Source organism: Castor canadensis, chromosome 6, assembly GCF_047511655.1.
Source record: "Castor canadensis chromosome 6, mCasCan1.hap1v2, whole genome shotgun sequence".
NCBI lineage: Eukaryota > Metazoa > Chordata > Mammalia > Rodentia > Castoridae > Castor > Castor canadensis.
Genome location: NC_133391.1, coordinates 77,394,435 through 77,422,434, shown reverse-complemented (window position 1 = coordinate 77,422,434; position 28,000 = coordinate 77,394,435). Strand labels below are relative to the sequence as shown.

The 28,000-nt window shown below is 47.7% G+C and overlaps 1 protein-coding gene across 1 annotated transcript; it reads left to right on the top strand.

Annotated features, from left to right (window-relative positions):
* Positions 1–4: 4 nt before the first annotated feature.
* On the top strand, positions 5–27,998 carry LOC141424294 (large ribosomal subunit protein eL31-like). The gene is made up of 3 exons (XM_074077865.1): positions 5–78; positions 580–945; positions 27,854–27,998. Exons 1-3 carry the CDS (start codon positions 5–7, stop codon positions 27,996–27,998), a joined length of 585 nt encoding a protein of 194 aa, XP_073933966.1.
* The last annotated feature ends 2 nt before the right edge of the window (positions 27,999–28,000 follow it).

Sequence of the window (28,000 nt, the reverse complement as noted above, 5' to 3'; positions counted from 1 at the left end):
CGCTATGACCCCGGAGTGCCTGCTTAACACCCTACCTTGCAGAGGTGTTGAGGAGAGAAGGGACCCTACAGCGGGAAGGTGGGGAGGGCTAAAGAGTAGTCTCTGCCACCAGTCCAGTGGCTGGGAGAAGGAAACTTGAACTTGGGGACTGGCAGGTGCTGTTGGAAAGTCCCAAGAGGCCTGCTCACAACAGTCCCATCTCTGCAGGAGGCCTGAGCCATGGTCAGTATCTCAGCCTCAGCCAGCCAGCCAGGGCTTGCAATGTAATGCCCTCACTTATTCATTGAGCCTCCGAGCTCGATTTCCACATCTGAAAAATGGAGACAGTAATTACACACAGGCATATGACTCTTAAGAGCGCTACATCAATTCCAGACCCAGTGCTTCAGATGAGTTACTTCATTTAATCCTTGGAACAGCCCAGTGAGGTATTATTGTTGTCTGTTCTGCAGAGGGGAAACTGAGGTTCAGATATGTTACAATGAGAAAGCAGGGGATTAAACCAGACAGAATAAGACAACGTAGGGCTTTCCCTCCCACAATCCCTAGCGCGTTTCCTTTCCAACTTGGGTGCAGCAGAACGGCTCCCACAAAGAAAGGTGGGGAGAAGAAATGCAGTTCTGCCACCAATGAGGCGGTGACCCGAGAATACACCAGAAACGTTCACAAGTGGATCTGTGGAGTGGGCTTTAAGAAGTGTGTTCCTAGGGTATTCAAAGAGACCCGGAAATTCGCCATGAAAGAGATGGGGCCTCCAGATGTACGCATGGATACCTGGCTCAACACAGCTGTCTGGGCCAAAGGAATTGGAATGTCTGATACTGTATCCATGTGTGGTTATCCAGAAAAAAGTAATGAGAATGGAGATTTGTCAAGCAAGCGCTATACTTTGGTGACCTATGTCCCCGTTAACCACGTTCAAAATTTACAGATGAGAACTAACAGGTGAGTGAAAACAAAGTTATAAAACTGAAAAAATAAAAATAAACAATAATGTATGCACAGGGTCCAGCAGCTGCTCAATCCTCCAAAAATGGGCATCTTAAGGCTGGGGATGTAGCTCAGTGTAGAGCACTTGTCTAACAGGGTGAGGCCCTGGGTTCAAATTGTTTTGAAAAAGTGGGGAGGTGTTTCTCAAGTGGTAGAGCACCTGCCTGGCACGCACAAAGCCCTGAGTTCCAACTCCAGGACCGCCAAAACCAACCAACCAACCTCCTTTCCTTCCTCCCTCCTGACCTCCCTTCCTTCTCTCTCCCCTTTTATCCTTTGACACGGGTCTGTCATGTAGCCCTGCCGGTGAGGTTCAGTGGCCTAGGTTGGAGACTCTTGTCTCACTTGCCTTTGCTTTGTGGATGCACAGCCTCCACTGGGAATGCGGACTGTGTCCCCACCAGGCAAGATCAAGATCAAGGAGGGGCATGGGCTTGGTGAGGCTGTCGAAGTGGTTGCTCCACGAGGGGTAACTAGCTTTGGTCCAAAGAACGTCTGAACTGGTCACATTGTGGGCGCCCCTGCCTAGCCTACCTCTCCAACCGTGGAAATAGAGCTTCTAGAAGGGGAGACCTCGAGGAGGAGGTGACTTGTCCCACTACACGTGGTGAAGGGAAGCTCCGTTCCGCCCCCTTCTCCTGTGGTATGCAGCTTTAGAAAAACATGTCAAGGTCATCAGCCTTGGGGCTTGGACTCCCAGGGGACAGATGAAGAGGCGTTGGAGGGGAAGCCTGGAACTCAAACCCACCCAGCCAGTCTTGCGGCTTCCCTCCCATGTGGGGGCCCCCCTTCCCCACTTCCTCCAGGGTCCCCATCCCGGGGGCAGAGCCCCCCCCTCCAAGAACCGTGCAGCGCTGCGGCCGAACAATCTCCCCCATTCCCACCTTGAGTGAATACGCTGAACAAACAGCATTGTTCCCCCACACAATGGACACAAAGCGCTTGGGAATTTACAGAACGGTCCTGAATTTCAGCTTCCTTCCCCTCCAAGCCCTAGAGAGAGCCATTGTCTGTAAACTCCACTTAAAAAACGCACCATTGCTCCAGCTGCGGAGCCACTCAAGACGCGCGGAAGAGCACCTCCCCCCACCTCCCCTCGCCCCCCCCGCCCCCCCCCCGCCCCGCTCCCAGCCCCGCGAGCACGGCCGGGATGGGGGAGGGGAAGCGGAAAGCCACCCTGCCCCTGGTGCCACTCGGGGGCGCCCACTTTCCAGCCGAAAAGTCCCACAGCGGTGGGGGCGAGGGTCCTAATCCTGTGGCAGTGGTCTGATCACCTTTGTCAAGACTCACGGCCCTCCCGCTATCCTCAGGTCTGCTTCCAGACCTCCAGGGACAGGGAAAGAGCGCGCTACCTCTTCAGGCACACGTGCTCCTAAATTCTCCTAAATAACAAGACCCTCCGAGAAGGAACCACGCCCCTAACGCCCAGTCCTTCTCCTCCTAACGCTCTTGGAATTTGAAGGCTGGGTGGTGATACTCCCCTGAGGCTGCCTTGCTTCCCAGGCTGACCGACTCTTCTCCCAGACCCTGCTAATCAGTAGTTTTGAGTCACTTCCCCATCCTGTTCCCATCCTCTGGGTTTCTCCATGTGTCCTTGTGATGCCCAGCATCCTTAAGTATTCACTCAACAAGTGTTTATTAAGTGCCTTCTGGGTACAAAACGCTGGGTTTGGAGCTAGGGATCAGATAAGATACCCGTTCTCCTGAAGTTTGGGATTCTGGTGGGGAATTATATATTGCTATCTGATAAGCCTGGGAATTAATGCAGAATCACCAAGTGAGATAAGGGATCTGACTACTAAAACACCTTGGGAATAAGGGTATCTAGCAAAGGAGTCAGATTAGTGGGGCAGAGGGTAGCCCATCCCAGGATGGGCTAGGATTTAACTAGAGAAAGAGTTGGAAAGAGCTGCATTCAAGATAGTGAGAACAGATTGTGCAAAGGCCCTGTGGCAGAAGGAAGTTGTCTTATGCAAGAGAGTGAAGAGGCCAGTAGGGTGGAGGGCAGCGGGATGTGAGGGTAGGATCAATACAGCAACAGTGAGGAGTTTGAGCTGATTCCAAGAGCAGTGGAATGACATGTTACATGTGCAATAGAGGCTGATTTACTTTGCCTCAAAAAGACCCAGAGCACTTGAGTCACGGATCTCCAAGCAGTTTCTTCAGGCATTTGCACTTGCTGTTCTCTCTGCCTGGGATGCTCTGTTTCCAGAATTTTCTGAGGTTGATTTGTTCTCATCATTCAGATCTTTGCCCAAACTACCCATCCTAAAGGAGTTCCTTCTACACGCACTGTCGCTGTCTCTCCCTTTAGCTACTTTTATTATTTTTTATAACATTTGCACAAATTATTTAGTCCTTTGCCTGTTTACTGTTAGTCTCTCCCCTCACTAGAAAATAAGCTCTGTATGGGTAGGAATTCTGCCTAGTCATTAAATTTGCATGCTTCAAACCTATTGGTTGGAATGAAATGAGTCAGGAGGCAGGGATGCATATGGGCAGAGGATCAGCTTGTACAGTGTCCCCAAGTGGCCCCATCCCCAGCCAGGGTACAGAGAAGACCAATTCACTAAAAGTATTGCACTGTGCACCCCTCCTCCCCAGTTATCCACCCTTTCATAGAGTTCTATTTGGAAACTAGAGAAAGACACACTAAGGGAATCTATCCCTTAGTGACTTAGTGCACATAGGGCAAGCACATAGTAGGAACTCAATAAATAATAAATGAACAAATGAATGAATTACTGAGTGCACTCCATGATAAAAGGACCAGTGTTTACGTCCAACACATGGCTATAAACATATAGATATGTCACCGGAAATTCAGTCCCCTGACCTCACAATGCCTATTTATAAATAACGAGAGCAGGGTTTTGAGGAAAAGGAAATAAGGTTTATTATTTGTCAGATGAAGAGGAGGACAGGGAAAGTCAACCTCTCAAAGCTCTGTTGTCCCACTTCTGAGAGAAAAAGTCTGTTTTTGAAAAGGGGAGCTGGGTATTTAGGCCTTGACTCTTATCTCCAGGTTTACAGGTGCACTTCTGAATCTGTATGTCCTGGTTTACAGAGGTTTACTCCTCTGGCAGAGTGGCCCAACTGGCAGAGAACCTACCTAGCAAGCATAAATTCCTGAGTTCAAATCCCAGTACTACCAAAAAAAAAAAAAGAAAAGTGAGAAGCACAGAGGTTTACTCCTTCTCAATGGTCAGAGAGAGATTGGGGGTAGGGAGACTGGGGAGGATTGTCTGGTTTAGTTGAAGAGTATAGAGTGTTAACCTTGGACTCCCCAGCATGGAGAGAGAGAGAGAGAATAATGGGGGAAAATGCCAGTTTGAATCCCTGAATAACAAAGCACAACAAAACTGATCAGCGTGTAAGCCAGCTACAACCAAAAGTATTTTTCTGGTTATGTCCCCCTCCCCCAATTTGTTCCTTCCCTTTCTTTGGAAAAGAGTATCTGTTTCTTGCCTTTAGTTAATTTGGGGGCTCAAGTAAGGAGTCAGTGCTCCCCAGCAAAAGCAGCAGTTTTTATTTGTCCGTTTGTTTGTTTTGCCGATTCTGGAGTTTGAACTCAGTGCTTTTGAGGCAGGTGCTCTAAGGATACTTAGGAGCAAGTGCATGGGTGCCCTGTCATTTATAGACACATCTCTCACCCACCTGGGCCACCTCTCAAGGAGTCTCTTAGAAAACCCAGAGTCAAGGCCTATGCAGTTCATTGTACCAGTCTCGCCAATCCATTCAATACTTACCCCCTCTGGCTGGACAAGGGGGACCTGGGTAAGCAGCCATGTCTCACATCAGCTGCTGATTAATCAAAAGTAGGTGGAGTTTTAAGTGCCCTACCAGAGGGTCAGTGGAGAGACGGTGGCCTGGAAGCAGTAAAGCCCCGACAAGCTCCATCTATTTCCCACCTCCTGTTTCCTACCTCCCCCTTATCCCCAGCCTGCTTCTCATTGCTCCCTATGTCCTACTCTACTAGCAGTGGCTGCACCAGGCATTGTAGGGGGACTACACAGAAAGATTAGAATTTAGTGGGATTTTCCAGGGCTTCGGAATTTAGCTAGCTAGACAATTTTTCTTTTATTTATTGGTGCTGGAGATCTAACATGGGGGTCCATTGTCCAAGTTTCTACCTTTGAGCTATATCAACAGCCTGAGGCAACCTTTAAAATCAGCATTAGCTTATTGATTGATGCCTACTAAGTGCAAAGCATGACTAGGGGCTGCCAGACCCAGGAAGACTGTGAAAAGTGATTTAGGTGGAGCCCTTACAGGTATAATCTTTGTGTTCCCAGAGTTTATGTTGCGATTGAGCATGGTTAATGGTAATTCCTAGCTGGGAAACTCTGGGATAAATTACTGAATTGTTTTAAATAATGGTCACATTAATAGAGCACTTACTATCTGTTAGGCAATTCTAAGGCTGTGTGTGTGTTTATGAAAGGAAGCGAGAGAGAAATTGCTATTATTACCCATTTACAGACTGAGGCTCAGGAAGGTTTAGGCAATTCGCTCAAATTTTCAACAAATATTAAGTGACATAGTGGATTTTCAAGCACAAGATGGTGGTGTGGCTGTGTTTTGAAGCAAAGGTGGAACTTGGATAGGCTGATGGGTGGCAGAAGTCCATTCTAGGCACAGGACAAAGTCTGACCAAAAGCTGGTAGGCAGTGCTGAGGATCAAACCTAGAGTCTCACTCACACCAGGCAAGCACTCTACCAATGAGTTACACCGCCAACCCCAATTTGTTTTTTAAAAATCTCTGGTAGCTTGAGGTTCTAGGACATTAAAAATAACAACAAAACTCCAGTTACTGCTGACTTTTCCTTTCTCTGCCTTTAGGATATTATACCCAGGATGGATTCCCTGCTCTGGGTGTGTCTTTCTCTAGTTCCCAAACGGAACTTTATGAAAGAATGGATGGTGTGAAGGGATGGAGGGGTGAAAGGAGGGGTAAGAGACTGGGGGGTAATAGTACTTTTGGTGAATTGCCCTTCTCCCTACCCGGGCTAGTGATGGGGGCCACTTAGGGACACTCTCTGGGCCAAGTTGGTCCTCTGCCCATCTGCATCCCTGCCTCCTGACTCATTTCATTCCAACCAATAGACTTGAAGCATGCAAATTTAATGAATAGGCAAAGAAATGATTGGCTCATTTTCCCCTGATGTAATAATGCCACTATTCAAGAAACTCCTATGTACCCCACCCCCAACCCAATTCAGGGCATTTGATCATGTTTCTGGCAAGAATCCCCACCTCCTCTCTTTCCCCTGTTCTTTCCCTACTCTGAGTTAGTAAATCACTTCAAAATGCCCGACTCATCTCCCAAGGGGTGTGATGTGTGGAGGACCAAGAAACCCACACCCTTGGGCCTGAACCGCCACAGTCTTTCTGGGAGACCCCACATGCCTCTGCTGGCTGTGCACAGCATCAAATCCAGGATAACAGAGCCCATCTACCAAGACATTTTGTGGAAATCTATGTCCAAAGACTTCCTGAAATCAAACCCCAGCATATCGTCTGTTCTTTTCAGCCCCTAATTTAGTAATTCTATTGAGAAGGAGAGATTGTGGGTTTTTTTATTTGGTGTGATTTATTCTTTATCATATAAATAATAATAATTTACACAAAGCTCTTCCCCAAACAGAAGAGAATCTGTACATAAAAATAAACAAAAATTAAACTGAGCTGGGCCTGGTGCCCAGAAAACCAGCCAATTCCAAATACAACCAGGGGGAAAAAAAAATCCTCCAGGTCCTGGGAGCTCTGGGGCTTTGGCTGAAATTCTGGGTGGAGACTCTGTCTGGGAAGCCATTGCTTCCTGTGCAGACCGATGGCACTGCTGGCTGCAGATACTCACAGAGCCAACCATTAAGCTCGGTGGGCTAGGAGGTGGGTGGGATTTGGACTTGGGGGAATAATCAATTTTAAAACTCCTGGACAGTGTTGATTGCTGCTGCTGGCTTCCAGGGGCTGCAAGAGCTACTGTGACTAGGGAAAATGGGGTGTTGGCTAACATCCAAAGTGGGTGGAAGCTGCTATGGTTCTGTTTCCTCTGTAGATCATTAGATCTACAGAGCTGGGCAGCGCATCCTCGGGTCTTCTGTTCCCTTGGAGCTCTGGCCCCATCTCTGGAGGCTTGTTATTTCTATAGCTATTGAAAGATGACAAGCAATCTCCTTGGCCATTGATTAATTTCCCTCAACAGATACTCTTTGGCTATTTGAAACCTCTCCGTCCACCCCCCTTCACCCCCCCACCCTTATTTCCAGAAAGTATCCAAGGAAGAAACTGCCTTTCCACATTCTGGCTTTGTTCCTTCACTTGAACGTTTAGACTGTAACCCCCTCTTCCTGTCCCATGGCAGGAGTTCGGTCTGCATTGGTCTAGAAGTTCACAGACATTGCAACCAAGGATTGTATAAATGGTGAAGATGACAGTGACAGTGGGTGGGGTAATGTTGAGGAGGAGGAGGAAGAATAAGGAAAAAGGAAGCAGAGAGGGGTGCCTGCCCTTGGGTGGGAGTGATTATCTGGCTTAAACTGGAATGAGAAAATGATGAGTTGGGAAGATGGTGACAGTAACAAAGACTGTGAAAGGAACAGATAAAGGAAGGGAAACATGGGCAGGTGCGGGTGAGCAGAGCAGAGCAGGTAGGAGCCCAGATTCTGGAGACAAACATTCTGGTTTCAAATTCCAGCTGCAGGGAGTAGGCTAGACCAGCTTGCCTAGCATACAAGAGGCCCTGGGTTCAATCCCCAGTACTACCAAACAAAAAAACAAAAATGAAAACTTCCAATTCTACCACTTACAAGTTTAGGGAAGTTATTTAACCTCTCTGAGTTTTAGTTTCTCTGTCTATAAAATAGGAATCACAGTAGTATCTGCCTCATACCTGACATCATGGCACACTACTGTAATCTCAGCACTAGGGAGGTTAAGGCAGGAAGATTGCTAGTTTAAGGCTATCCTGGGCTACATAGCAAGATCCTGTCTCAAAAAAGAAAATGCCAGGAGCTTGGTGGCTCACGCCTGTACTCCTAGCTACTCAGGAGGCAGAAATCAGGAGGATCGCAGTTCGAAGCCAGCCCAGGCAAACAGTTTATAAGACCCTACCTCAAAAAACCCATCACAAAAAGGGCTAGTGGAGTGGTTCAAGGTGTAGGCCCTGGGTTCAAACTCCAGTACTGCAAAAAAAAAAAAAAAAAGAAGCCAGGTACTGGTGGCTCATGTCTGTAATCCTAGATGCTTGGAAAGCTGAGATTGGTGGGGCTGAGGTTAGAGGCCAACCCAGGCAAATAGTTTGAATGGCCCTATCTCCAAAATAACCAGAGCAAAAAGGGACTGGAAGTATGGCTCAAGTGGTAGGGTACCTGCTTTGCTTTGCTAGCTCAAAGCCCTGAGTTCAAACCCCAATCCCACCAAAAACAGAAAGAAAAAAAAAAGGAAGGAAAGAAGGAAAAGAAAAATAGTGCCTAGCTTTCGATAAGGCCTCTGTAAGGGTGCAAAGGTATAGATGGGGGTTATTGCTACATCCAGAGTGAGTGCCACAAGACAAGCAGCATGGGAAAGATTTAGGAGGTGTTGATCTGGCTCTACCACTTAGTTTGTGTGACTTCTGTTCAGCTCCATCTGGGCCTCAGTAGCCTTGTGAATGAAATGAGAACTGGAGAGGAGAATGTTCAAATTCCAGAAGTCCCCTTGGGCAATAAAACTCATGTGTGACTGATTATGGCCTTGTACAAACATCCAGACTCAGACAAGCCTCTACACATCTTTAGGTACAGGTGTAGACTCAGCAGGCATGCAGGTACCAGGGGTCAAATGGCTGTGGGCAATGCTGAACAGGTTGGACCAGCCTTCTTTTAGGGGTAGTGGAAAGGCCAGAGAGGTGAGTTCCTGCCGGGAGATGAGGCTCCATCTGCCCCTCACTCCAAGGCAAAAGCTGTCTCCAAAGTGTTGCCCTGATGGAGCCAAGCTGAAGAACCTGGTTAGATGGTCACTGTGGCCATGCTGGCATCTGGCTGCAAGCTTGGGTAAATGTGGGAGTTTCACTAACAAAATCAGCTGTTTCCAGTTCTGCCCCTTATTTGCATTCTTCACAAGTCTCTTCTTTCTTCCTAGGTTTGGAGGACAAGAATGGGAGGCAAAGGTCTCCCATGCATGGTGCCTAATTAAATCTTTATAGACTCCCCTTGTTCAGACCTTGTCTAAGGATGTCAGAGTCCTCTAAAGTCTCCCAACCCAACAGGTGCTAGCAGAGGCTGTAGGGGCCAAATAGACCACAGAATGTTCTCCCTTTATCCTGCCCCAGAGGGATCCCAGTGTCAGGGCTCCTTTGTTGATTCCTGAAAGTCGGAAGTGAGGGAGTGGGCTCAATATTCAGAAGCTTTCATAAGTCCCTCCCCTCTCCTCCCAGGTATCAGCCATGCATCCACTGAGGGGGATTAGAGCCCTGCCATATCCTGCAGCCCCATCCTGGGAATGGTCACTTATTTCATGCTCTCTGGTCCCAGCCTGGCCATTTAGCTCAAGTCCCAGTCCCTGTAAGCAGGGAGGATGGGGGGACTCCTTGGATGTATTTGGTTGTCGTTTAGAAAACATGCAGTCCACTTGAGCTCTTACTATGTGACAGGCTTTATGCTAGGCATTCCACATGCATCATTCCACTGAATCCTTGTTTTCAGGAGAGGAAACAGGCTCAGAGAGGTCTGATCACTTGTTCAAGGTCACACATCATTGTAAGGCATCACAGTCTAGATTCACAGACTTTCCCAATGCTGAAGGATGGGAGTTTATCCACTAAACTATTCACCACCTACCTGGATGAACATAAGGTTCCCCTCCTGATGTCAGGTGCAGAGACATCAGCAAAGATGGACAAACTCAGGCCTCAAACCCACCTGCTCATCCATGAGCTCCTGTCCTCCTGAGGCTGACCAGGGAGACTCTCAGAGCTGTTCAGACAGTTCAAGGAAGTCACTAAGTTTCTGCTGAGTCAGCAGACACCCATCTGTGCCCCACCCCAAACCTCACTGCTCCCACATACCTCTCTCCAGACAGTGACCCCTCTACGGAAATGGGCCTCAACCCCTCATTCCTCTCCTCCCTGTTCCCTCTCCTACCTGAAGCACCCCAGGCTCCCTTCCTCCTGCAGCCCAGCCCTGTAGGGCTAGGGCTGGTCCAGACTACAAATCTCCCAGGTGGGCTTCTCTTGGCCAGGGGACGGTGGGAAGTGGAGTGTCACAGCATCATATGCATCTCTGCATCTCGTTCTGCCTGCACTTTTCTCAATCAAATGAACACCCAAGTCTCCTCTCTGATCCTGTGGACTCCCTTCCCCCCCCACACAATGTGTCCCTGCTCACCAGCTGCACAATGCAGTCATGGGGAAGGGGGTGGACTGGCAGAAACCAGCTTGTTTCTGAGGCTGGAAAACAGAACTGTAGGAAATTAACAGGCTGAGAAATGTCTGCTCGGCTCCGTGTTTGTTTTGTGCCCTCAGTCTTTCTCTCTGCAGCTCCCTCCTGCTGCCCCTGCCACCTCCGGCCTGGCTTCCCACCCCCACCACTATGCATGCCTGGGTGCCTGGAGCTTGGTGGTTGTGGGTCTGGGGCTTTGCAGGAAGGTATAGTGTGTGTGTGTGTATAGGGATGGCAGATCTGCCCCTCCTTGGGAGGCAGCTTAGCCAGAAATGCCAGCGGCAGAGACAATTGTGCGGGTGGGATGCTGAGCACAGAGCCGGCAGAGCCCGCGGGCAGGCAGAGAAGCACCACACAAGAAATTGATTCCATTAAAAAGTAATCTTAAATTTAATAAAAGTTATGATTTGATTATAGCCACAGAACCTACAGGCAAGAGGGAAGGGGAGTGGATTCTAGTGATGGATAAACAGAATAAAAAAGCAGCAAGAAGAGAGAAGGGAGGGAGAGGAGAGAGAAAGATGCTTAGGTCTGGATGGATGAGAGAATGGAAAGACCTGGAGGGTAGGGAACAAGACCATTTTCTCTCATTCAGATGGAAGAAAAAAGCCTGTGGCTGGTTTCCAAAGAGGAAGGGAAGCCAGGAGTGAGTGCGACTGGGGGATCTCTCAGGAGATAGAGTGGCTGATCAGAAGAGTGTAGAGGTGCCGCCTGAGAGAGGTGGATATGCATCCTGGGTTTCTGTTCCTGGCCTGCCTCTTTCTAGCAGTTGGACTGGAAACCTCTCTGACCTTCGGTTTCCTCGTCTGATAATCAGAGATCTGAAGATAGCACAAGATGCTCATAAGGATGAACAGATTTGCAGTCTCTGGCATCTCCTAAATCCCCCGTGGAAGGTAGAGCTCCTGGCACTCCCCTACTAGAGCTCATTGGCCAGCACTGCCCTTCCCACTTCTTTGCAAGACCTGGTCTATCCTACTCCTTTCTTTTGTTCTTTTGCAGTGGAGGGGGCTGAGTGGCCTTCATGTCCAATCTCATCCTGGAGGCTGGTTCTCCTAGGTAAACTTGAGCTTTGTTCTTTGCCATCTCTTGAGAGAATAGGCAAGGCAATCTAGGGCCCACTTCCATTATTGTCTAGGGAACCAACTAGGGGACACATTCCCTGTCCAATTCTGCACTCACCACCCTACCTTTTCTCTCCCTTGCTCAGCTCAGAATCGCTCAGACACAAAGCTGAAACTCTTCTGACACCCCGCCCCTCAGAGGTACCCCTTGGGTGAGACTGGCAGGTTCATTCAACATTTCCGCCTCTGTGGTCAGGTGGAGTTGGGCAGAGCACTTGGCTTTCATGAAGCCTCCTATAGGTTCCTTCCAGCAAGCCTGGGCCTGTCTTGAGTCTGGGGGGAGGATGCCAGGGCTTTCAGGTTCGGCACCAGAACTTGTGAGTGGGGCCTGGGCAGGAAGCCAGGCCATCACTGTGAGAAGTGAAGTAGGCAAGAGCCAGAAGATCCCAGACACCCCAGTGTCAAGGCACCTGGAGCCAGGAAATGTAGTCAGGCTGCAGGAGTCTCCTGGGGACAGAAAAAAATCATTTTGGGAATAGCACCACAAGTTCTGCTCAGTTCTCTCCTCCCTATCCAGGCTGCTTTTAGCAGAGTTCATCCACCTGGATCCACTCTTACCCATTGGCCGTTAAAGACACCTACTGTTGTGCTGGGGTGTGCCTCAGTGGTAGAGCCAAGCATGAGGCCCAGGGTTCCATCCTCAGCACTGCAAAACAAACAAACAAACAAAGCAAACATTAGACAGACATTTGCTTTTGGTGACATGGAAGATAGGACTGGAAGGCCTGGGTGGTGGTATACACCTATCTCAGAAACAAAATATGAAAACAAAGGGGCTGTGGGTGTGGCTCAAGTGGTAGAGCACTTGTGTGAACCCTGAGTTCAATCCCAGGATGGGGGGAAAAAAAACAAGACTCAATTTTTTTTTTTTCCTTCTAAGACAATTGTTATTTTATTTTATTTTTTGCAGTTTAACATGATTTTTTTTTTTTTCATTTTTATTTTATTATTCATATGTGCATACAAGGCTTGGTTCATTTCTCCCCCCTGCCCCCACCCCCTCCCTTACCACCCACTCCGCCCCCTCCCTCTCCCCCCCTTCAATACCCAGCAGAAACTATTTTGCCCTTATTTCTAATTTTGTTGTAGAGAGAGTATAAGCCATAATAGGAAGGAACAAGGGTTTTTGCTGGTTGAGATAAGGATAGCTATACAGGGCATTGACTCACATTGATTTCCTGTGCGTGGGTGTTACCTTCTAGTTTAATACTTTTTGATCTCACCTTTTCTCTAGTACCTGTTCCCCTTTTCCTATTGGCCTCAGTTGCTTTAAGGTATCTGCTTTAGTTTCTCTGCGTTAAGGGCAACAAATGCTAGCTAATTTTTTAGGTGTCTTACCTATCCTCACCCCTCCCTTGTGTGCTCTCGCTTTTATCATGTGCTCATAGTCCAATCCCCTTGTTGTGTTTGCCCTTGATCTAATGTCCACATATGAGGGAGAACATATGATTTTTGGTTTTTTTGAGCCAGGCTAACCTCACTCAGAATGATGTTCTCCAATTCCATCCATTTACCAGCGAATGATAACATTTCGTTCTTCTTCATGGCTGCATAAAATTCCATTGTGTATAGATACCACATTTTCTTAATCCATTCGTCAGTGCTGGGGCATCTTGGCTGTTTCCATAACTTGGCTATTGTGAATAGTGCCGCAATAAACATGGGTGTGCAGGTGCCTCTGGAGTAACAGTCTTTTGGGTATATCCCCAAGAGTGGTATGGCTGGATCAAATGGTAGATCGATGTCCAGCTTTTTAAGTAGCCTCCAAATTTTTTTCCAGAGTGGTTGTACTAGTTTACATTCCCACCAACAGTGTAAGAGGGTTCCTTTCTCCCTGCATCCTCGCCAACACCTGTTGTTGGTGGTGTTGCTAATGATGGCTATTCTAACAGGGGTGAGGTGGAATCTTAGCGTGATTTTAATTTGTATTTCCTTTATTGCTAGAGATGGTGAGCATTTTTTCATGTGTTTTTTGGCCATTTGAATTTCTTCTTTTGAGAAAGTTCTGTTTAGTTCACTTGCCCATTTCTTTATTGGTTCATTAGTTTTGGGAGAATTTAGTTTTTTAAGTTCCCTGTATATTCTGGTTATCAGTCCTTTGTCCGATGTATAGTTGGCAAATATTTTCTCCCACTCTGTGGGTGTTCTCTTCAGTTTAGAGACCATTTCTTTTGATGAACAGAAGCTTTTTAGTTTTATGAGGTCCCATTTATCTATGCTATCTCTTAGTTGCTGTGCTGCTGGGGTTTCATTGAGAAAGTTCTTACCTATACCTACTAACTCCAGAGTATTTCCTACTCTTTCTTGTATCAACTTAAGAGTTTGTGGTCTGATATTAAGATCCTTGATCCATTTTGAGTTAATCTTGGTATAGGGTGATATACATGGATCTAGTTTCAGTTTTTTGCAGACTGCTAACCAGTTTTCCCAGCAGTTTTTGTTGAAGAGGCTGCTATTTCTCCATTGTATATTTTTAGCTCCTTTGTCAAAGATAAGTTGCTTATAGTTGTGTGGCTTCATATCTGGGTCCTCTATTCTGTTCCACTGGTCTTCATGTCTGTTTTTGTGCCAGCACCATGCTGTTTTTATTGTTATTGCTTTGTAATATAGTTTGAAGTCAGGTATTGTGATACCTCCTGCATTGTTCTTTTGACTGAGTATTGCCTTGGCTATTCGTGGCCTCTTGTGTTTCCATATAAATTTAACAGTAGATTTTTCAATCTCTCTAATGAATGTCATTGGAATTTTGATGGGAACTGCATTAAACATGTAGATTACTTTGGGGAGTATCGACATTTTTACTATGTTGATTCTACCAATCCATGAGCATGGGAGATCTCTCCACTTTCTATAGTCTTCCTCAATCTCTTTCTTCAGAAGTGTATAGTTTTCCTTGTAGAGGTCGTTCACATCTTTTGTTAGGTTTACACCTAGGTATTTGATTTTGTTTGAGGCTATTGTAAATGGAATTGTTTTCATACATTCTTTTTCCGTTTGCTCATTGTTAGTGTATAGAAATGCTAATGATTTTTCTATGTTGATTTTATATCCTGCTACCTTGCTCTAGCTATTGATGATGTCTAGAAGCTTCTGAGTAGAGTTTTTTGGGTCTTTAAGGTATAGGATCATGTCGTCTGCAAATAGGGATATTTTGACAGTTTCTTTACCTATTTGTATTCCTTTTATTCCTTCTTCTTGCCTAATTGCTCTGGCTAGGAATTCCAGTACTATGTTAAATAGGAGTGGAGATAGTGGGCATCCTTGTCTGGTTCCTGATTTTAGAGGGAATGGTTTTAGTTTTTCTCCGTTAAGTATAATGCTGGCTGTAGGTTTGTCATATATAGCTTTTATAATGTTGAGGAACTTTCCTTCTATTCCTAGTTTTCTTAGAGCTTTTATCATGAAATGATGTTGGATCTTATCAAAGGCTTTTTCTGCATCTATTGAGATGATCAAGTGGTTTTTGTCTTTGCTTCTGTTAATGTGGTTTATTACGTTTATTGATTTTCGTATGTTGAACCACCCCTGCATCCCTTGGATGAAGCCTACTTGGTCATGGTGAATAATCTTTTTGATGTGTTGCTGAATTCGGTTTGCCATTATTTTGTTGAGGATTTTTGCATCAATGTTCATTAAGGAGATTGGCCTATAGTTCTCCTTTTTGGAGGTGTCTTTGCCTGGTTTTGGGATAAGTGTAATACTGGCTTCATAAAATGTGTTTGGCAGTTTTCCTTCCCTTTCTATTTTGTGGAACAGTTTAAGGAGGGTTGGTATCAGTTCTTCTTTAAAGGTCTGATAGAATTCAGCAGAGAATCCATCAGGTCCTGGACTTTTCTTTTTGGGGAGACTCTTGATTGCTGCTTCAATTTCATTTTGTGTTATAGGTCTATTCAGGTGATTAATTTCCTCTTGGTTCAGTTTTGGATGATCATATGTATCTAGAAATCTGTCCATTTCTTTTAGATTTTCAAATTTATTTGAATATAGGTTCTCAAAGTAGTCTCTGATGATTTCCTGGACTTCCATGGTGTTCAAGACTCAATTTTTCAATCGAGACAGGTTTTCACTATATAGCTGGCCTCAACCCAAAATCCTGCTCAGCCTCCAGAGTACTGGAATTACAGCAGTACACCACCACACCTGACTTCTAGAGCTATATCTGGTGAAGATTATCATCTTCATTTTACTAATGAAGAAACTGAGGTCAGAAAGGGTAAGCTATGCCAGGCTGTAGCCCATTATCTAGAAGTCACTGTGCTCTGTCTCCAGCACTCTGCTGTAGTTTCTTCCTCTGGGCACTTACTGGGACTTGAGAGACTCCCAGGCTTACTGCCATCCTGGAAGAGGACATGTGTGAGAGCCCAGAGGCTGCTGAGATGGAGACCAGGGTGGTAAACTTGGGAAAGTGGTGTTGCTAAGCAGCACGATGACTGCAGTGGTGGCAAGGTCTCCAGTAGTGTAGTCACGATGTGTGAGTTCAGTGTGGGAGGCTGTGGGGCCTGGGAGCCAACTCTGAAGCCCCATCTCAACAAAGAAGCAAGGTGTGGTGGCATGAGCCTGGGATCCCAGCTATGTGGGCAAAAAGCCTGAGACCATATCTTAAAAATTACTAAAAATGAGGAAAGGGCTGGGGGGTATGGCTCAAGTGATAGAGCGTTTGCCTAGCAAGCTAGAAGCCCTGAGTTCAAGCCCCAGTAGCGTGGCAGAGGGGGAGAGGGGGAGGACACATGGGAGAAAGCTGCTTCCCCCAGATCACACAGCATGCAATAGTGTAGTAGATGGGGTTGGGACTGAAAACTGAAAGCCTAGTATATAGACTCTGGCTTCAGACTGCACTCACCAAGCCCCACAGACTCCCCGGGGGAGCTCACTCTTCCTGACTACACCTATTGTCACCTGTCTTGTCACTGTGCTGCTCAACTCCACCTCTTTCCCAGGATCACCACCCTGGTTCCCATCCCAGCAACCTCTGGGTCACACATGCATCCTCTTCCAGGAGAGCAGCAGCCTGGGAATCTCATGTCCTGCTAAATCTCCAGAGGGAGAAGCCCTAGGAACAGCACAGCAGTGACCTGTAACCAGGGGGCTCTGATCATCGCTGTGGGGACCACTGAACTACATTGAAATCTGGCCACCATCCACCCCAAGGGCTTTCCAGACTATTTCTCAGAACCCCTTCCCCAAAACCAAGAAGAGGTGGTACCAGGCAGGACTCCAGCAGGCCACACAGCCCTGCAGCTGTCCTCACACACCTGGGGATGCTCCGAGTCAGAGACCTCTGCTGCTCTCCTTGGTCATTTCTGCTGTGCCTTTGTTTCCCTGTTCTGTTCTCTGTGCAGATGGCAGAGAACAAATCCAGTCACATTATTGCTCACTACAAGGATCACTTCCTTCACCTCTGCAGAGACTGGGAATGTCAAAGGTAGTGACTGAGTTAAAGAGACCCATTAGGGAAAGGTCCCCATGGAGTCCTGGCTTCTGCATGACATTCACTAATAACATAACCTTCCAGAGCCACTCCCCAGAGCTGGACTTCCATGATGGATACAGAAGGGGTCCAGATAGGGAGAACTAATGCTTGCCAAGAACTTACTGCATGGCAGGCTCCTATCTACAAGATGTCACTTGATCCTTACGACAATTTTCAAGGCAGCTCTTATGATCCCTACTGCCAGTTAAGGAAACAGAATCTCAGAGCTCTTAAGTGACTTAACCAGAATCACACAGAAAGAAGGTGGTAGAGCCAGGATTTGAACCTGACTATGAATGGGAAGCCCATGCACTTTCTACCCTGGTATCCTTTATATCTGGTTCAGCACCAGGGAGAGAGGTAGGCTCCTTTCCAGAAAAAAAATCTCCACTCCAATTTAGCAGACTCTTTCAAAATGATAACTTCTTACTTTTTTTTTTTTTTTTGTGGTACTGGGGTTTGAACCCAGGGCTTCATACTTGCAAGGCAGGCACTCTACCACTTGAGCCACACCTATAGTCTCATTCTTAATTCTTACACATTTTGAACCAGCAATCTCTCTTCTAGGAATGAATTCTCAAGAAACTCTCTTACATGTGCACAAAATGTATTAAATGTTCACTGAACAAAGTGTTCTTTTTTCTTACTTTTTTGGCAGTACTGGGGTTTGAACTCAGGGCCTCACACTTGCTAGGCAAGTGCTCTACCACTTGAGCCACTCTGCCAGCCCACAGATGTTCTCATTTGCAACAGAAAGAATCAGAAACAACCTAAATGTCCATCAATAAGGGAGTGGATAAATCAACTGTATTACCACGTAGCTAGAAGAAAAGAAGAGCTAGACTGTAACTTTACTAGCATGGAAAGCTCTCTATACCAAGGAAGAAAGTAACAATACTTGAATACTATATATATTTACATACGTTACACTTTATATGTACAAGTAGATTATATATATTTTCTATTTAGGTAGTTACGTTTTTTCTAAGGCATTGGTTGTCTCCCATGGAGGAGAGCGGGAAAAGGGGGAAGGAGGCTTCTGGGCACCAGGAGCCTCACATTCTACCCTCTCTGTCTTTCTTCAGACCCTGTCCTCCCTCTGCCCTTGAGGATTCCCAGCGCAGGCATCACAGTGCCTGGAACAAGGGAAGGGAGTTTCTTATCGATGCTGGGCAGGACTTCCTCCCACCATCACCATCCCTGCCTGGTACCTCCTGCAGCTGCCTTAGACTAGGCCCGAAGCGGGTGTCCAGGAGGTCATCTCATTGGGTTTGTAATCAACAGGGGTTAAGTACATCTTGCCACTAGAGAGTGGGGTGGGAAGAAGTGTGGGGCTCCCCCTCTGGACTGTGTTCCATGACATAAGGAGCTGTGTCACTTGGAGCGCTTAGTTCCTCCTTCCATCTAGTCTCTTGTTTATCTTTTATATACTGTAGGTCAGATGAAATCTGGAGACATCTGATAAGGAAAGGGTAGGGTCAGGGAGATTCCAAGCTCATGTGACAAGCAGGGATTTGTGGAATGTTTTCATTCATCTTTCAAGAGGAAGTTTACACCATAAGAGCTATTAGTAGAGACTTCCACTGGGCATGCTGATGGTTGGGATAAACTCCAACTGACTTGTCTTCCTCCCTATCCCATGGAGGCCATCCCCTGTGCAGATGAGGGGCTGGAATGAACTACTGTTGTGATGCAGACAGATAGCCAAGGTGGTAGTTAAAGTTTTCCCCCATCTCAGATTGGCTGCCAGGAAAACCATCTCTGGCTGTGTGTTCTTTCCAATGAACTCTTCACTGTTGAATGTCAGCTCAGTGATAGTAATGGACACACACACCCCTGCTATCCCATTACTCAGTCCTTATCCTCATAATTGTTTTTCCCTCTGGGTCCTCTTTCTCTCCATCTGTTTCTCTAAGCTGACTTAAGAGTCTCTTGGATGCAAATGTCAGAAATCCAACCTTAAGCTTTTTTGTTCCCATCACTGAAAATCTCAGGGATAGACTTCAGGCATAGCTGGATCCAGGCATTCAGACAGTGTCATTTGGCACCTGTCTGTCTTCCATTTGGGTTTGTTCTCCTTTGTGTTACTTTTACTCCCTGAGAGCCACACCCCAAATGCTTTAGGCAACCTCAGGTTTAAATCTTCCAGTGCAACAAACCCAACAGAAAGAAAGCAGCCTTTTCCCAGTAGGTCAGCCAAAGATCCAGTTCTGATGTCATTGGATCTATTTCTGTTGAGTCACTGTGGCCCAGTGATGGAAGGTACAGGTTTACTGGATCCAGTCACATGTCCTCCCTGGGATCTTTGGGTAAGGTCTGGATGGTGTTGTTCCCTCAGGGGTCTGGGAGCGTGAGTAGGGCAGCAAACCAACAGACTGTCCAACCATGACACAGACTCTGGGGTGGTCTTCACCTTCCTAGGTCTGTTTTCTCTTGTGGAAAACTGGGTTTGGGGGTCCAGACTCGAGTCTCTGCTCTTGGAACACTCTGGCAGCCTGGTTTCTTTTCCCAGACTTGAGCAGATGATTCAGATTAAAGCAACTCCCAGATCTTTCTGTCACCACCATTCTTACTCCTCCCTCCCACATTTCTACTCCCAGTGGAGATTCGGTGGTCTGGATGGGGACAGGGAGGGAGAAAAGAGCACATTACAGATGAGCTGGAAAGGAAGGAAAAGGAAAAAACAAAAACAAAAGCAGCAGAGACAGAGAACAGGAGGGCAGCAGAAGCTCAGGATAAACTTTTAAGGCTGTATGGGTCTTGGGTCACATCAGTACCTTCCCCTTCCCTGCCGTCCCCTCAGCCTGTGTTTGCTGTGTGATGTCTTAGCTGTGCCCGCACCCTGGCTGGGCTGTGCTCCAAGCCCCTGCTGCTTTGTCAGGGTGTCATTATCCTGGCTCTGCAGCTCCTGTCACCTGCAGGTTCTTTCTTCTCTTCTGGCCCCCACACCAGATCTGCTCACAGGTGCTGCCTGCTTACCTCCTGCCAGTTTTCTGCTCCTAATAGCTGCCTTCTTTCAAGGAGGGTCCTTTCACTGCTTTTACTTCCACCTGGCCAAGGCATCTGTCCCTGTGAGTGCTGTCTCTTCTCAGGCCCATTCTCCCCACCTTTTCTCTCCCTCTGACAGCTTCTCCACTCTGTCTAAAGAGAGCCAAATCCTCTGCACCAATGAACGGCTTTTCCTGTGGGGGAGGATCAGGGTGGGAGAGGTTAGAAGAGGTGAAAGCAAAGGTGATTGAGGTGCACAGGTGCTGGGCAGATCCAGTTAGCTGACCACTCAGTGAAAATGGAGCATTTGTCCAGCATCCAGTCTGCGATGCACCCCAACCTTCTCTACAGATTCAGGTTGCCTAGTCCTTTACTGTCATCCCACACACTCAGGACTTCCAAACTCTTTACTCTGCCTGAGTCCCTTGTCTGTCTCCAGTTTGGAGGAGGTAGTAAGAGGTAGTGAGAGGCCTGATATCTGCTTGCAACTCACACACACACACAGTCTATAAAGAGGTTGAAACTAGAGCACTAGAGCAAGGATGCAAATCCTAGCCACAGCCATCCTTTCTCATCCAGTGCTCAGGCAGACATCACTAAGCAATGGCACGCTCTTCTCAGGCAGCTGCCACTCATTCCACATTAGCTCATGACTGGAAGCTTCCTTGCCACTCCCAGACCGGCTGGCTGGTCTCTGAGGTCCCTTCCCATGCTGACAGTCAAGGATTCTTTGGCCTGGTGAAATCAGTGTCACGTCCTCTGTGTCCCATTTCTCCCTCCAGCTCATTCTTTTGATCATCCCCATCCCTCCCTCTCTCCCATCTTGCCATATTTCCATGTGTTTGCTGTTGAGTCCATGTAAGTCCTAGATGATGTCTGGGTCTCTGAGGTTCTGTTTACTGTCACTCAACTTCAGGCTTCTTGAAAGTTACATTTTCCAAGCAGTCACACTTACATGTGTTGGGTGGTTCTGTGGCATTGGCCCAGGGGAGGGAGACAGTGATAGAGACACCAGAGACAGTTAGAGGAGGGCAGAAGGGATGAGACCAGAGCACTGTAAGTGATAAGAGTGGGCAGAGGAGGGGCTACACTTAAGTTTATGTATCAAGGTCATCCAGGAATGGGGAGGGAGAGTTTGAAAGGATTTTTTTCCTGGAACCCCAAAGTCACAGTTGGAGGAAGGAGGATCAGGTAGGACCTAAAAGCAAAGGACAAAGGGAGCATATAAATTAGTAGAGCGAATAACAAGCATGAAAGAGACAAAGGAATTTTGGATAGGGGAGACAGTGAAGAATTGCTGTAATGAGATGGACTTAACAGAGTTTCACGGGTGTAAAAGCATCTACTGGTCACTGATCAGAGGAGTGGGTACAGGAAGGTAGGTAAGTGCTGGCTAGCAGCCAATTAGAGGCTTAAAGCAAAGCCTGCCCAGGTTGCTGCACATGGCTTTCCCACAGATCTGCCTGGAGCAGTTTCAGCATTTCAGGAAATGCTGCTGACTTTATCTGAGGGGCATGTGCACTTGCCAGCATTTGCAAGGGCTAATCAGAGTGACCAAAACCAAGGTCCATCTTCAGACCTGAGTTCAAATCCAAGCTCTCCCACTAACTGTAAGACTTTGACCTCAGTTTTCTCATCTGTAAAATGAAGACAAGTAGTCCCTAACTCTTCGGATCTATGCAAGTATTAAGTAAGAACATATACATGTATGCATGTGCACACTCGTACTGACACATAAATGGATAAGTTCACCGTGTTACCAGCTTTAAGGGTGGGATTCTTCCAAGACACCATTTAATTTCCATGTGAAAGATACATTTTGTATCAACCAAAAAGGGCTGCAATCCAAAAGGCCTGCTCTGTGTTCTTGGTACAGGAAGAGCTGGACAGCTTCTGCAGGGCCTAAGGGCTAATTCTTCCCTCGGATTCCCAGATGTGGCGGAATAACACAAGAGCTGGCCAAACAGGCTGCGAATGAGCAGGCTCTGACAAGGGGGGTGTGCTCTCAAGTCAGTCTCCTCTCCTTTCATGGTTGGGCTTGGGGCTGCCAGGCCTGCCCAACCCTCACCCCATGAAGGAAATAGGAAAGCAAACAGGACTTCTGAGGCTCCTGAGAGGCTGCCACCCACCGGAAGTTGCCTGTCTGGGTCAGCAAGGGTCAGACAGACCTGCAGGCGGCAGTCAGGATGGCAGTAGGATCCAAGGATGAGGCTTAATGGGGCAGCTTCCTGGAGCCCCTGCAGCTGGCCTTTCGGCCTCTGTTCAAAGGCTCAAACTAAAGGTGGGTGGGAGTGGAAGAAACCAGGAATAATCTGACCCTGTGTTGCATAGGGCAGAGTGGGAGCCCAGGCCAGTGCAGAAGAAAACCCCAGCCTGTCAGCTGGGTACCACCCCAGGACATGAGTGGTGCCACTTGACTAGTGCAACACCCATGCTTTCCAAATGCCTCTCAGCAGGGTGCCACGCCCTTAGGCTGCAGCACACAGAGGTTAAGAGGAAAAGGTTGTAGAGTCAAACAGACCTGAGTTCAAGTTCCAGCTTTGCCATTTACTACTGGGACCTAGGTTCAGCTCCATGAGGAACCTGTTCTTCAGCTTCTTCGTCTGTTGGTGAGGGATGATAAAAAATGAATTCCTGGGACAGGCACTGGCAGCTCACGCCTGTAATTCTAGCTACTGAGGAAGCAGAGATCCTCAGGAAGATCTCCATTTGAAGCTAGCCCGGGCAAATAATTCGTGAGACCCTATCTTGAAAAAATCCTTTACAAAAAAGGGCTGGTGGTGTGGCTCAAGGTGTAGACCCTGAGTTTAAATCCCAGTACCACAAAAAAAAAAAAAAAAAAAAGAATTCCTCACAGAATTAAATGAGAATGACATATGTGAGCATTTAGCCCAGGTCAGGCACATATTACGTACTTGAAAAATATTATCCACTCTTCTGATTAGTTACTATAGTTTGTGAGGTCAAAAATGTGTTGTGGACCTTCTATAAGTTGCACTCAGAAATGCCATAGGGCCCAGAATGGAAGTGACTCTCACCCAAGTACCTTGTGATATGGTCCTACCCCTTTTGCCCCTCTGAGGATGTGACCCTGGACTGCCCAGAGAAGCTTGAGTGTCCTTTCAGGCCACTGTGGAGACCCCTTTTCCCAAGGCCACCTGGTTGCACAGCTGGAAACACAGGCAGATTTCAGATAATCCAACTCCTGGACCCCCTTTGGCTTCTGTCTTGGCCAGGGTCCAGGACAGAGGAATAGGAATGTCTGTGAACAGCTTTGCCCCAAGTGGCCCTCCTCCCATCCTTGGGAAGCAAAACAACTGGGTACCCTCATGGGACAGGACACAAACCTAAAGGGATTTCCCTGGATTTTAGTCTTGACTCTGGATGGTCAGAGCTGGCCTTCAGGGGAGGCAGCCCCCACTTCTCCAAGCAATTGCTGAGAAAGTATGAGGGGAGCAATTGCTCATGATGACAGGTGGGAGGCCACGAAAAACCCCCAGACATCCTTTTTTAGGGACTTTAGCTCAAGAGCCCATTCCTCCAGGCAGTATTCTTCCTCTGGCCCCCATCCTCCACCTCAGCCTTCTCAGGAACAGACTGTGCTCTCTGTGTGTACCTGGGAGCGCAGGGCTGCAGAGTCTGGGTATTTCTCTGTTTGTGGGTCCTTCCTCCTACACCTGGCGGATGCTTGGGCTGGATTGTATATTTCCGGAGTTTCGTACTTAAATCACAGGATTTTATTTTTAGAAGATTACAAATGCAGGGGCTGGGATGTGAGCACTGGGGGCCCAGAGCTGGAATGGAGGAGGAAGGTCAGGGTCCTGAATATGGTGACTGGAACGGGAGTTGAATGAGGCACCAAGGGGGCTCCCAGTCACCATATTCAGGGGGTAGGGAGGTGGGGGTGACTCTGTAGTGCCCTAAGGGCCCTGAGTGTGGATCAGACTCTTTACCAGGCTGGGGAGGGCTTATGGAGAGGTTGGGTCAAGGGTCACTTCTCTGGCATGTAGCTGGATCCCCAGGGAGGCTGAGGAGCCTGGGAAAGAGCTAAGAAAGTAGCTCTCCTCCCCCTTCCCCAGAGGCCTTTGGGACTGGGAGAGTAGCTTCCTGTGCAGAGAACTCCTCTGTCCCCTAAGCTGGGGACGTCTTAACCCTTCTGGTGCTGGTGTCAGAGAAAGCAGAAAGCACCCATGTGTACACATGTTCCTTCACTATTTGGGTGGTGATGGGACATAGCCAGAACTTAGGGCTTGTGGGGTTAGGAAGTTCCCATACTACAAAGGATGGGGAACCCAGGCTGAGAGAAAATCAGCCTTAAAGTTGGAGACCTGGTTTATATTTCTGCTTTGATGTGTGACCTTGGGGAGTTTCTTTTTTGTTTTTGTTTTTGGTGGCACTGGGGTTTGAACTCAGGGCCTCGTGTTTGTTAGGCAGGCACTCTTGCCACTTGAGCCACTCCGCCAGCCCTTTTATTGTGATGGGTTTTATTTTGAGATAGGGTCTCCCCAACTAATTGCCCAGGGCTGGCTTCAAACCATGATTCGCCTGATCTCTGCCTCTTGAGTAGCTAGGATTACAGGCATGAGCCCAGCGGGGAGTTTCTTAACTCTGTGCTTCAATTTCAGATTCTGGAAAAGGTGGGGAAATCAAACCAGAAAGGTCTGGTGCCCTAAGAGATAGAGAAAGGACATCTTGTGGTCCTTCATTCTCCTGGAGTCCCCTGACCAAGGCAGCCCCGAGTCCACAGATGCTAAATTTCAGGCTTTGCTATTCTTCTGTGGCATAAAGACAAGAAGCCATTTGCTTCCTACATCCTGGAATACACATGCCCAGTGTACAGGGTAACTTGCACACACTAGACTTCCAAGAGCCTTTGATAAACAACTAAAGACTAAAACAAATTATAAGGAAATGTGGGCCCCAAAATGACCACGTGGAGAGGAGTGATCTGGCCAAATCACCTACCTTGACTTCAAGATGGGATTTCTTTTTCTTTTTCCTTTGTTTCCTCAACAGTACTAGACTGGAAGTCACAAGTGGCCTAGGTTCAAGTTCTGAGTGGTACTTATCAGTTGTGAGGTTTTGAACAAGACACAAAGTCCCTGTGAGCCTCAATTTCATTTATCTGTAAAATGGGAGTCCAAAATAAAACTACTTTTTAAAATATCTTTTCTGGTGGTTCTGGGCTTTGAACTCAGGACCTTATGCTTGCTAAGCAGGTTCTCTACCACTTGAGTCACAGCTTCAGCCATTTTTGCTTTTAGTAATTTTTCAGTCTTGTGCTTTTGTCTGAGGCCAGCTCAGAATTGGCCTCTGAAGTAGCTGAGATTACAGGTATGCACCGCCATGACTGGCTCTTTTTTTTTTTGACACAGAGCCTGGATTCAGGTTAGCCTTGAACTCGTGATCCTCCTACTTCAGCTTCCTGAATGCTGGGATTACAGTTGTGCTCAAGGTTTAAAACTGCCTTATGAGAAAATAACTACCTGTGGTAGATCCAGAAAGCCTCTGTGAAGTTTAAGGGATGTACAAATGAAAGTCGTATTGCTATCACTAGTATTTACTATTGCCAGTCTTAGATCAGTCCAAGTGTTGTATAGAGTATGGTTGCTGTTTTGAAGCTGAGGTGGCTTGAGCAATGTGTGACCTTGGGCAAATTTCCTGGGCGTCTGTTTTCTCATCTGCAAAATGAAGATTCTAGTAATACCTACAGCAAAGGGTTGCTGGGAGCGTAAATGAGATAGTACACATAAATGGTTGGTACAGTGCCTGGCACATGGTGAACTCCATAAATAGTGGCTATTGTTACTGTCACCTCGCCCCATGAACTCCTCCAGCAGCTCCTCCTCCACCTTCCCACCTCTAGGTGGCTGTTGTACCCATCCCTTTCTTGCAAAATGATAGATATTCCCAGCTTTCTACTTTGGCCTCATTTGGATGAAAATGTATCTCCCAGAAGCTGCCTGCCTCACAGCCCTGACGGAGACAGATCGGGAGTGACAGTTGTGGAGGGGAGGCCACAGGCTGAGGACTCTGTGAAGTGACTTGGGGAGGGCAGATGGGGGTCAGAGGCCAAATCGGCTCTCCCCCCCAACCAGCCACTCTCGATCGGGTCGCTCAGCCTTCCAGGCGGGGCACATGGATGCGGGAGCTGCTTATCAGGTTAGAGTGGAGCCGCTGTCTCTGGCTGTCTCTGTACATTACCCGATCCATCCGTCCGCTCTCCTGCGTGCCCTGCCTGCCCCCAGCTCTGCCTGCGCTAACTAGTTAATTGGATCTTGGCTAACCTGGTTATGGGCCAAGTCAGCCAGCTCTTCTGCCTCCCTAAGCAGGGGTGGGGGAGGGGGCAGAGTGTGTGCGTATGCATGTGTGAGCATTGCGAGTCTCTGTGTTAGCCTGTCTCTGAGCTCTGCTTCCATCCCTTTCAGAACCCTGGAACCCATGCAGACTGGATCTTGGTGTCCTCGGGGAGCCCAGAGTTCAGAACACTCTGCCCCACTGTCAATTGAAGGCACAGAGTCACACAATCCTCCGTTTCCAAAGCCCAGCTCTGCCACCAACATACCCTATCTGACCTGGAAGATGGGGTGGCTAAGTTCAACTTCCTTCTCCATAAAATGGGACTATAATGTATCATCCGGAGGGGGAGGGGAAAGGTTGTGCATGAAGATCAAGAGAAACAACATCCACATCCATGCCTCACACTTAGTAGGCACTCAGTGAATGATAACTGATCACCACCGTCATGAGTCACGCTGGGTGCCTGCCATTTCCCGGTATCCTGGGCCGGGATGGGAGGTGGGGGTGGAAAGTCTTTCATTCACAGATCTTTGCAGGTGTTTCCTCAGAGGCACGACTCCAATCTCCTCAATTGTTCCTTATGCAAATGGATGCTAATGACCAAGGCAGCACACCCGTGTTGCCCAGTGAGGAGAAGGTAAAGAGTGGGCTGACTCCCTAGGTTTTAGTTTGACCAAAAGTGTCCCCTTCCTCCCCTAAAGAGGAGCCAGTGCTGGCCCTCCTCCTCCAACACCAGTCCTCAGGGCAGAGAGGGAGAGACCCCAATGGAGAGAAACAAAGAAAGGTTCCAGTCTTGGTAGGAGGACAGCCTCGTCATCGCCATAATCATCAACATCAAAAAGGCCTTTGGAAACGTCAGATCCTTCCCCGCCCAGCGCAGGCTGCTCTACAATTATAGAGGCCCAACCCCCGGCCGGGGGAACTGGAGTTGGCGGGAAGGTGGGGAGGAGTTGAGGAGGGAGAAAGGGAAAGCTAACAGGCTCTGTTTGCTAAAGGGGCCGCAGGCCACTCATTCTTTGCTTCTCCTGAGGCCAGGGGCTCACCTGAGGCCTCCCCCAGTGGCCAGCTTCAGGTGACCCCAGGTGGACAGAGGGCTTACAATAAAATGGGGAGGCTGCAATTAAGGAAGTGATCGCAGTGGTGCTTGTCCCCTGTCCTGCCCCACTGTTACTTTCTTCCCAGCTGTGTGGCTTCACCTCTTTATGGCGATCCTCATCTACAAAATGGGTCTAATAATTCCTTCCATTCAAGAATGAAGGGAGTCCCATAGGCCTCAATGAAAGCTGATCCTAACTGTAAAATGGAGTATAGCAAAGGAAGGGCAGGTCCCACAGCCTGGTTCTATGGTCCACAAGAGTGGGGTGGTCCAATCCAGCTGCTCCCACTTTGTACCTGGCAACTTGATTATTTTCCTGAGCCAAGGTAAATAACAAAGTCAAATGTGTGCCCTCCCAACTGGGTGGATTTGAGACTGGGCTCCGGTGAACATTTAACCTATGCTCTGGGTTAATGTCCAGCAAGATTCACACTTGAAGAGTCTTCTGACTCTTTCCTCCAGATGGTGTACAAGTAGAGGTGCAGGTGACACTGTAGGCACAAGCATAGCAACAGCGGGCAAGGGTGCCGATGAGGCCAAGGTGAACGTGAACCTGGTCTATTCCCTGCGGAACTCCATGCTGACACTGCCGGGCTACTTTGCTTAAAT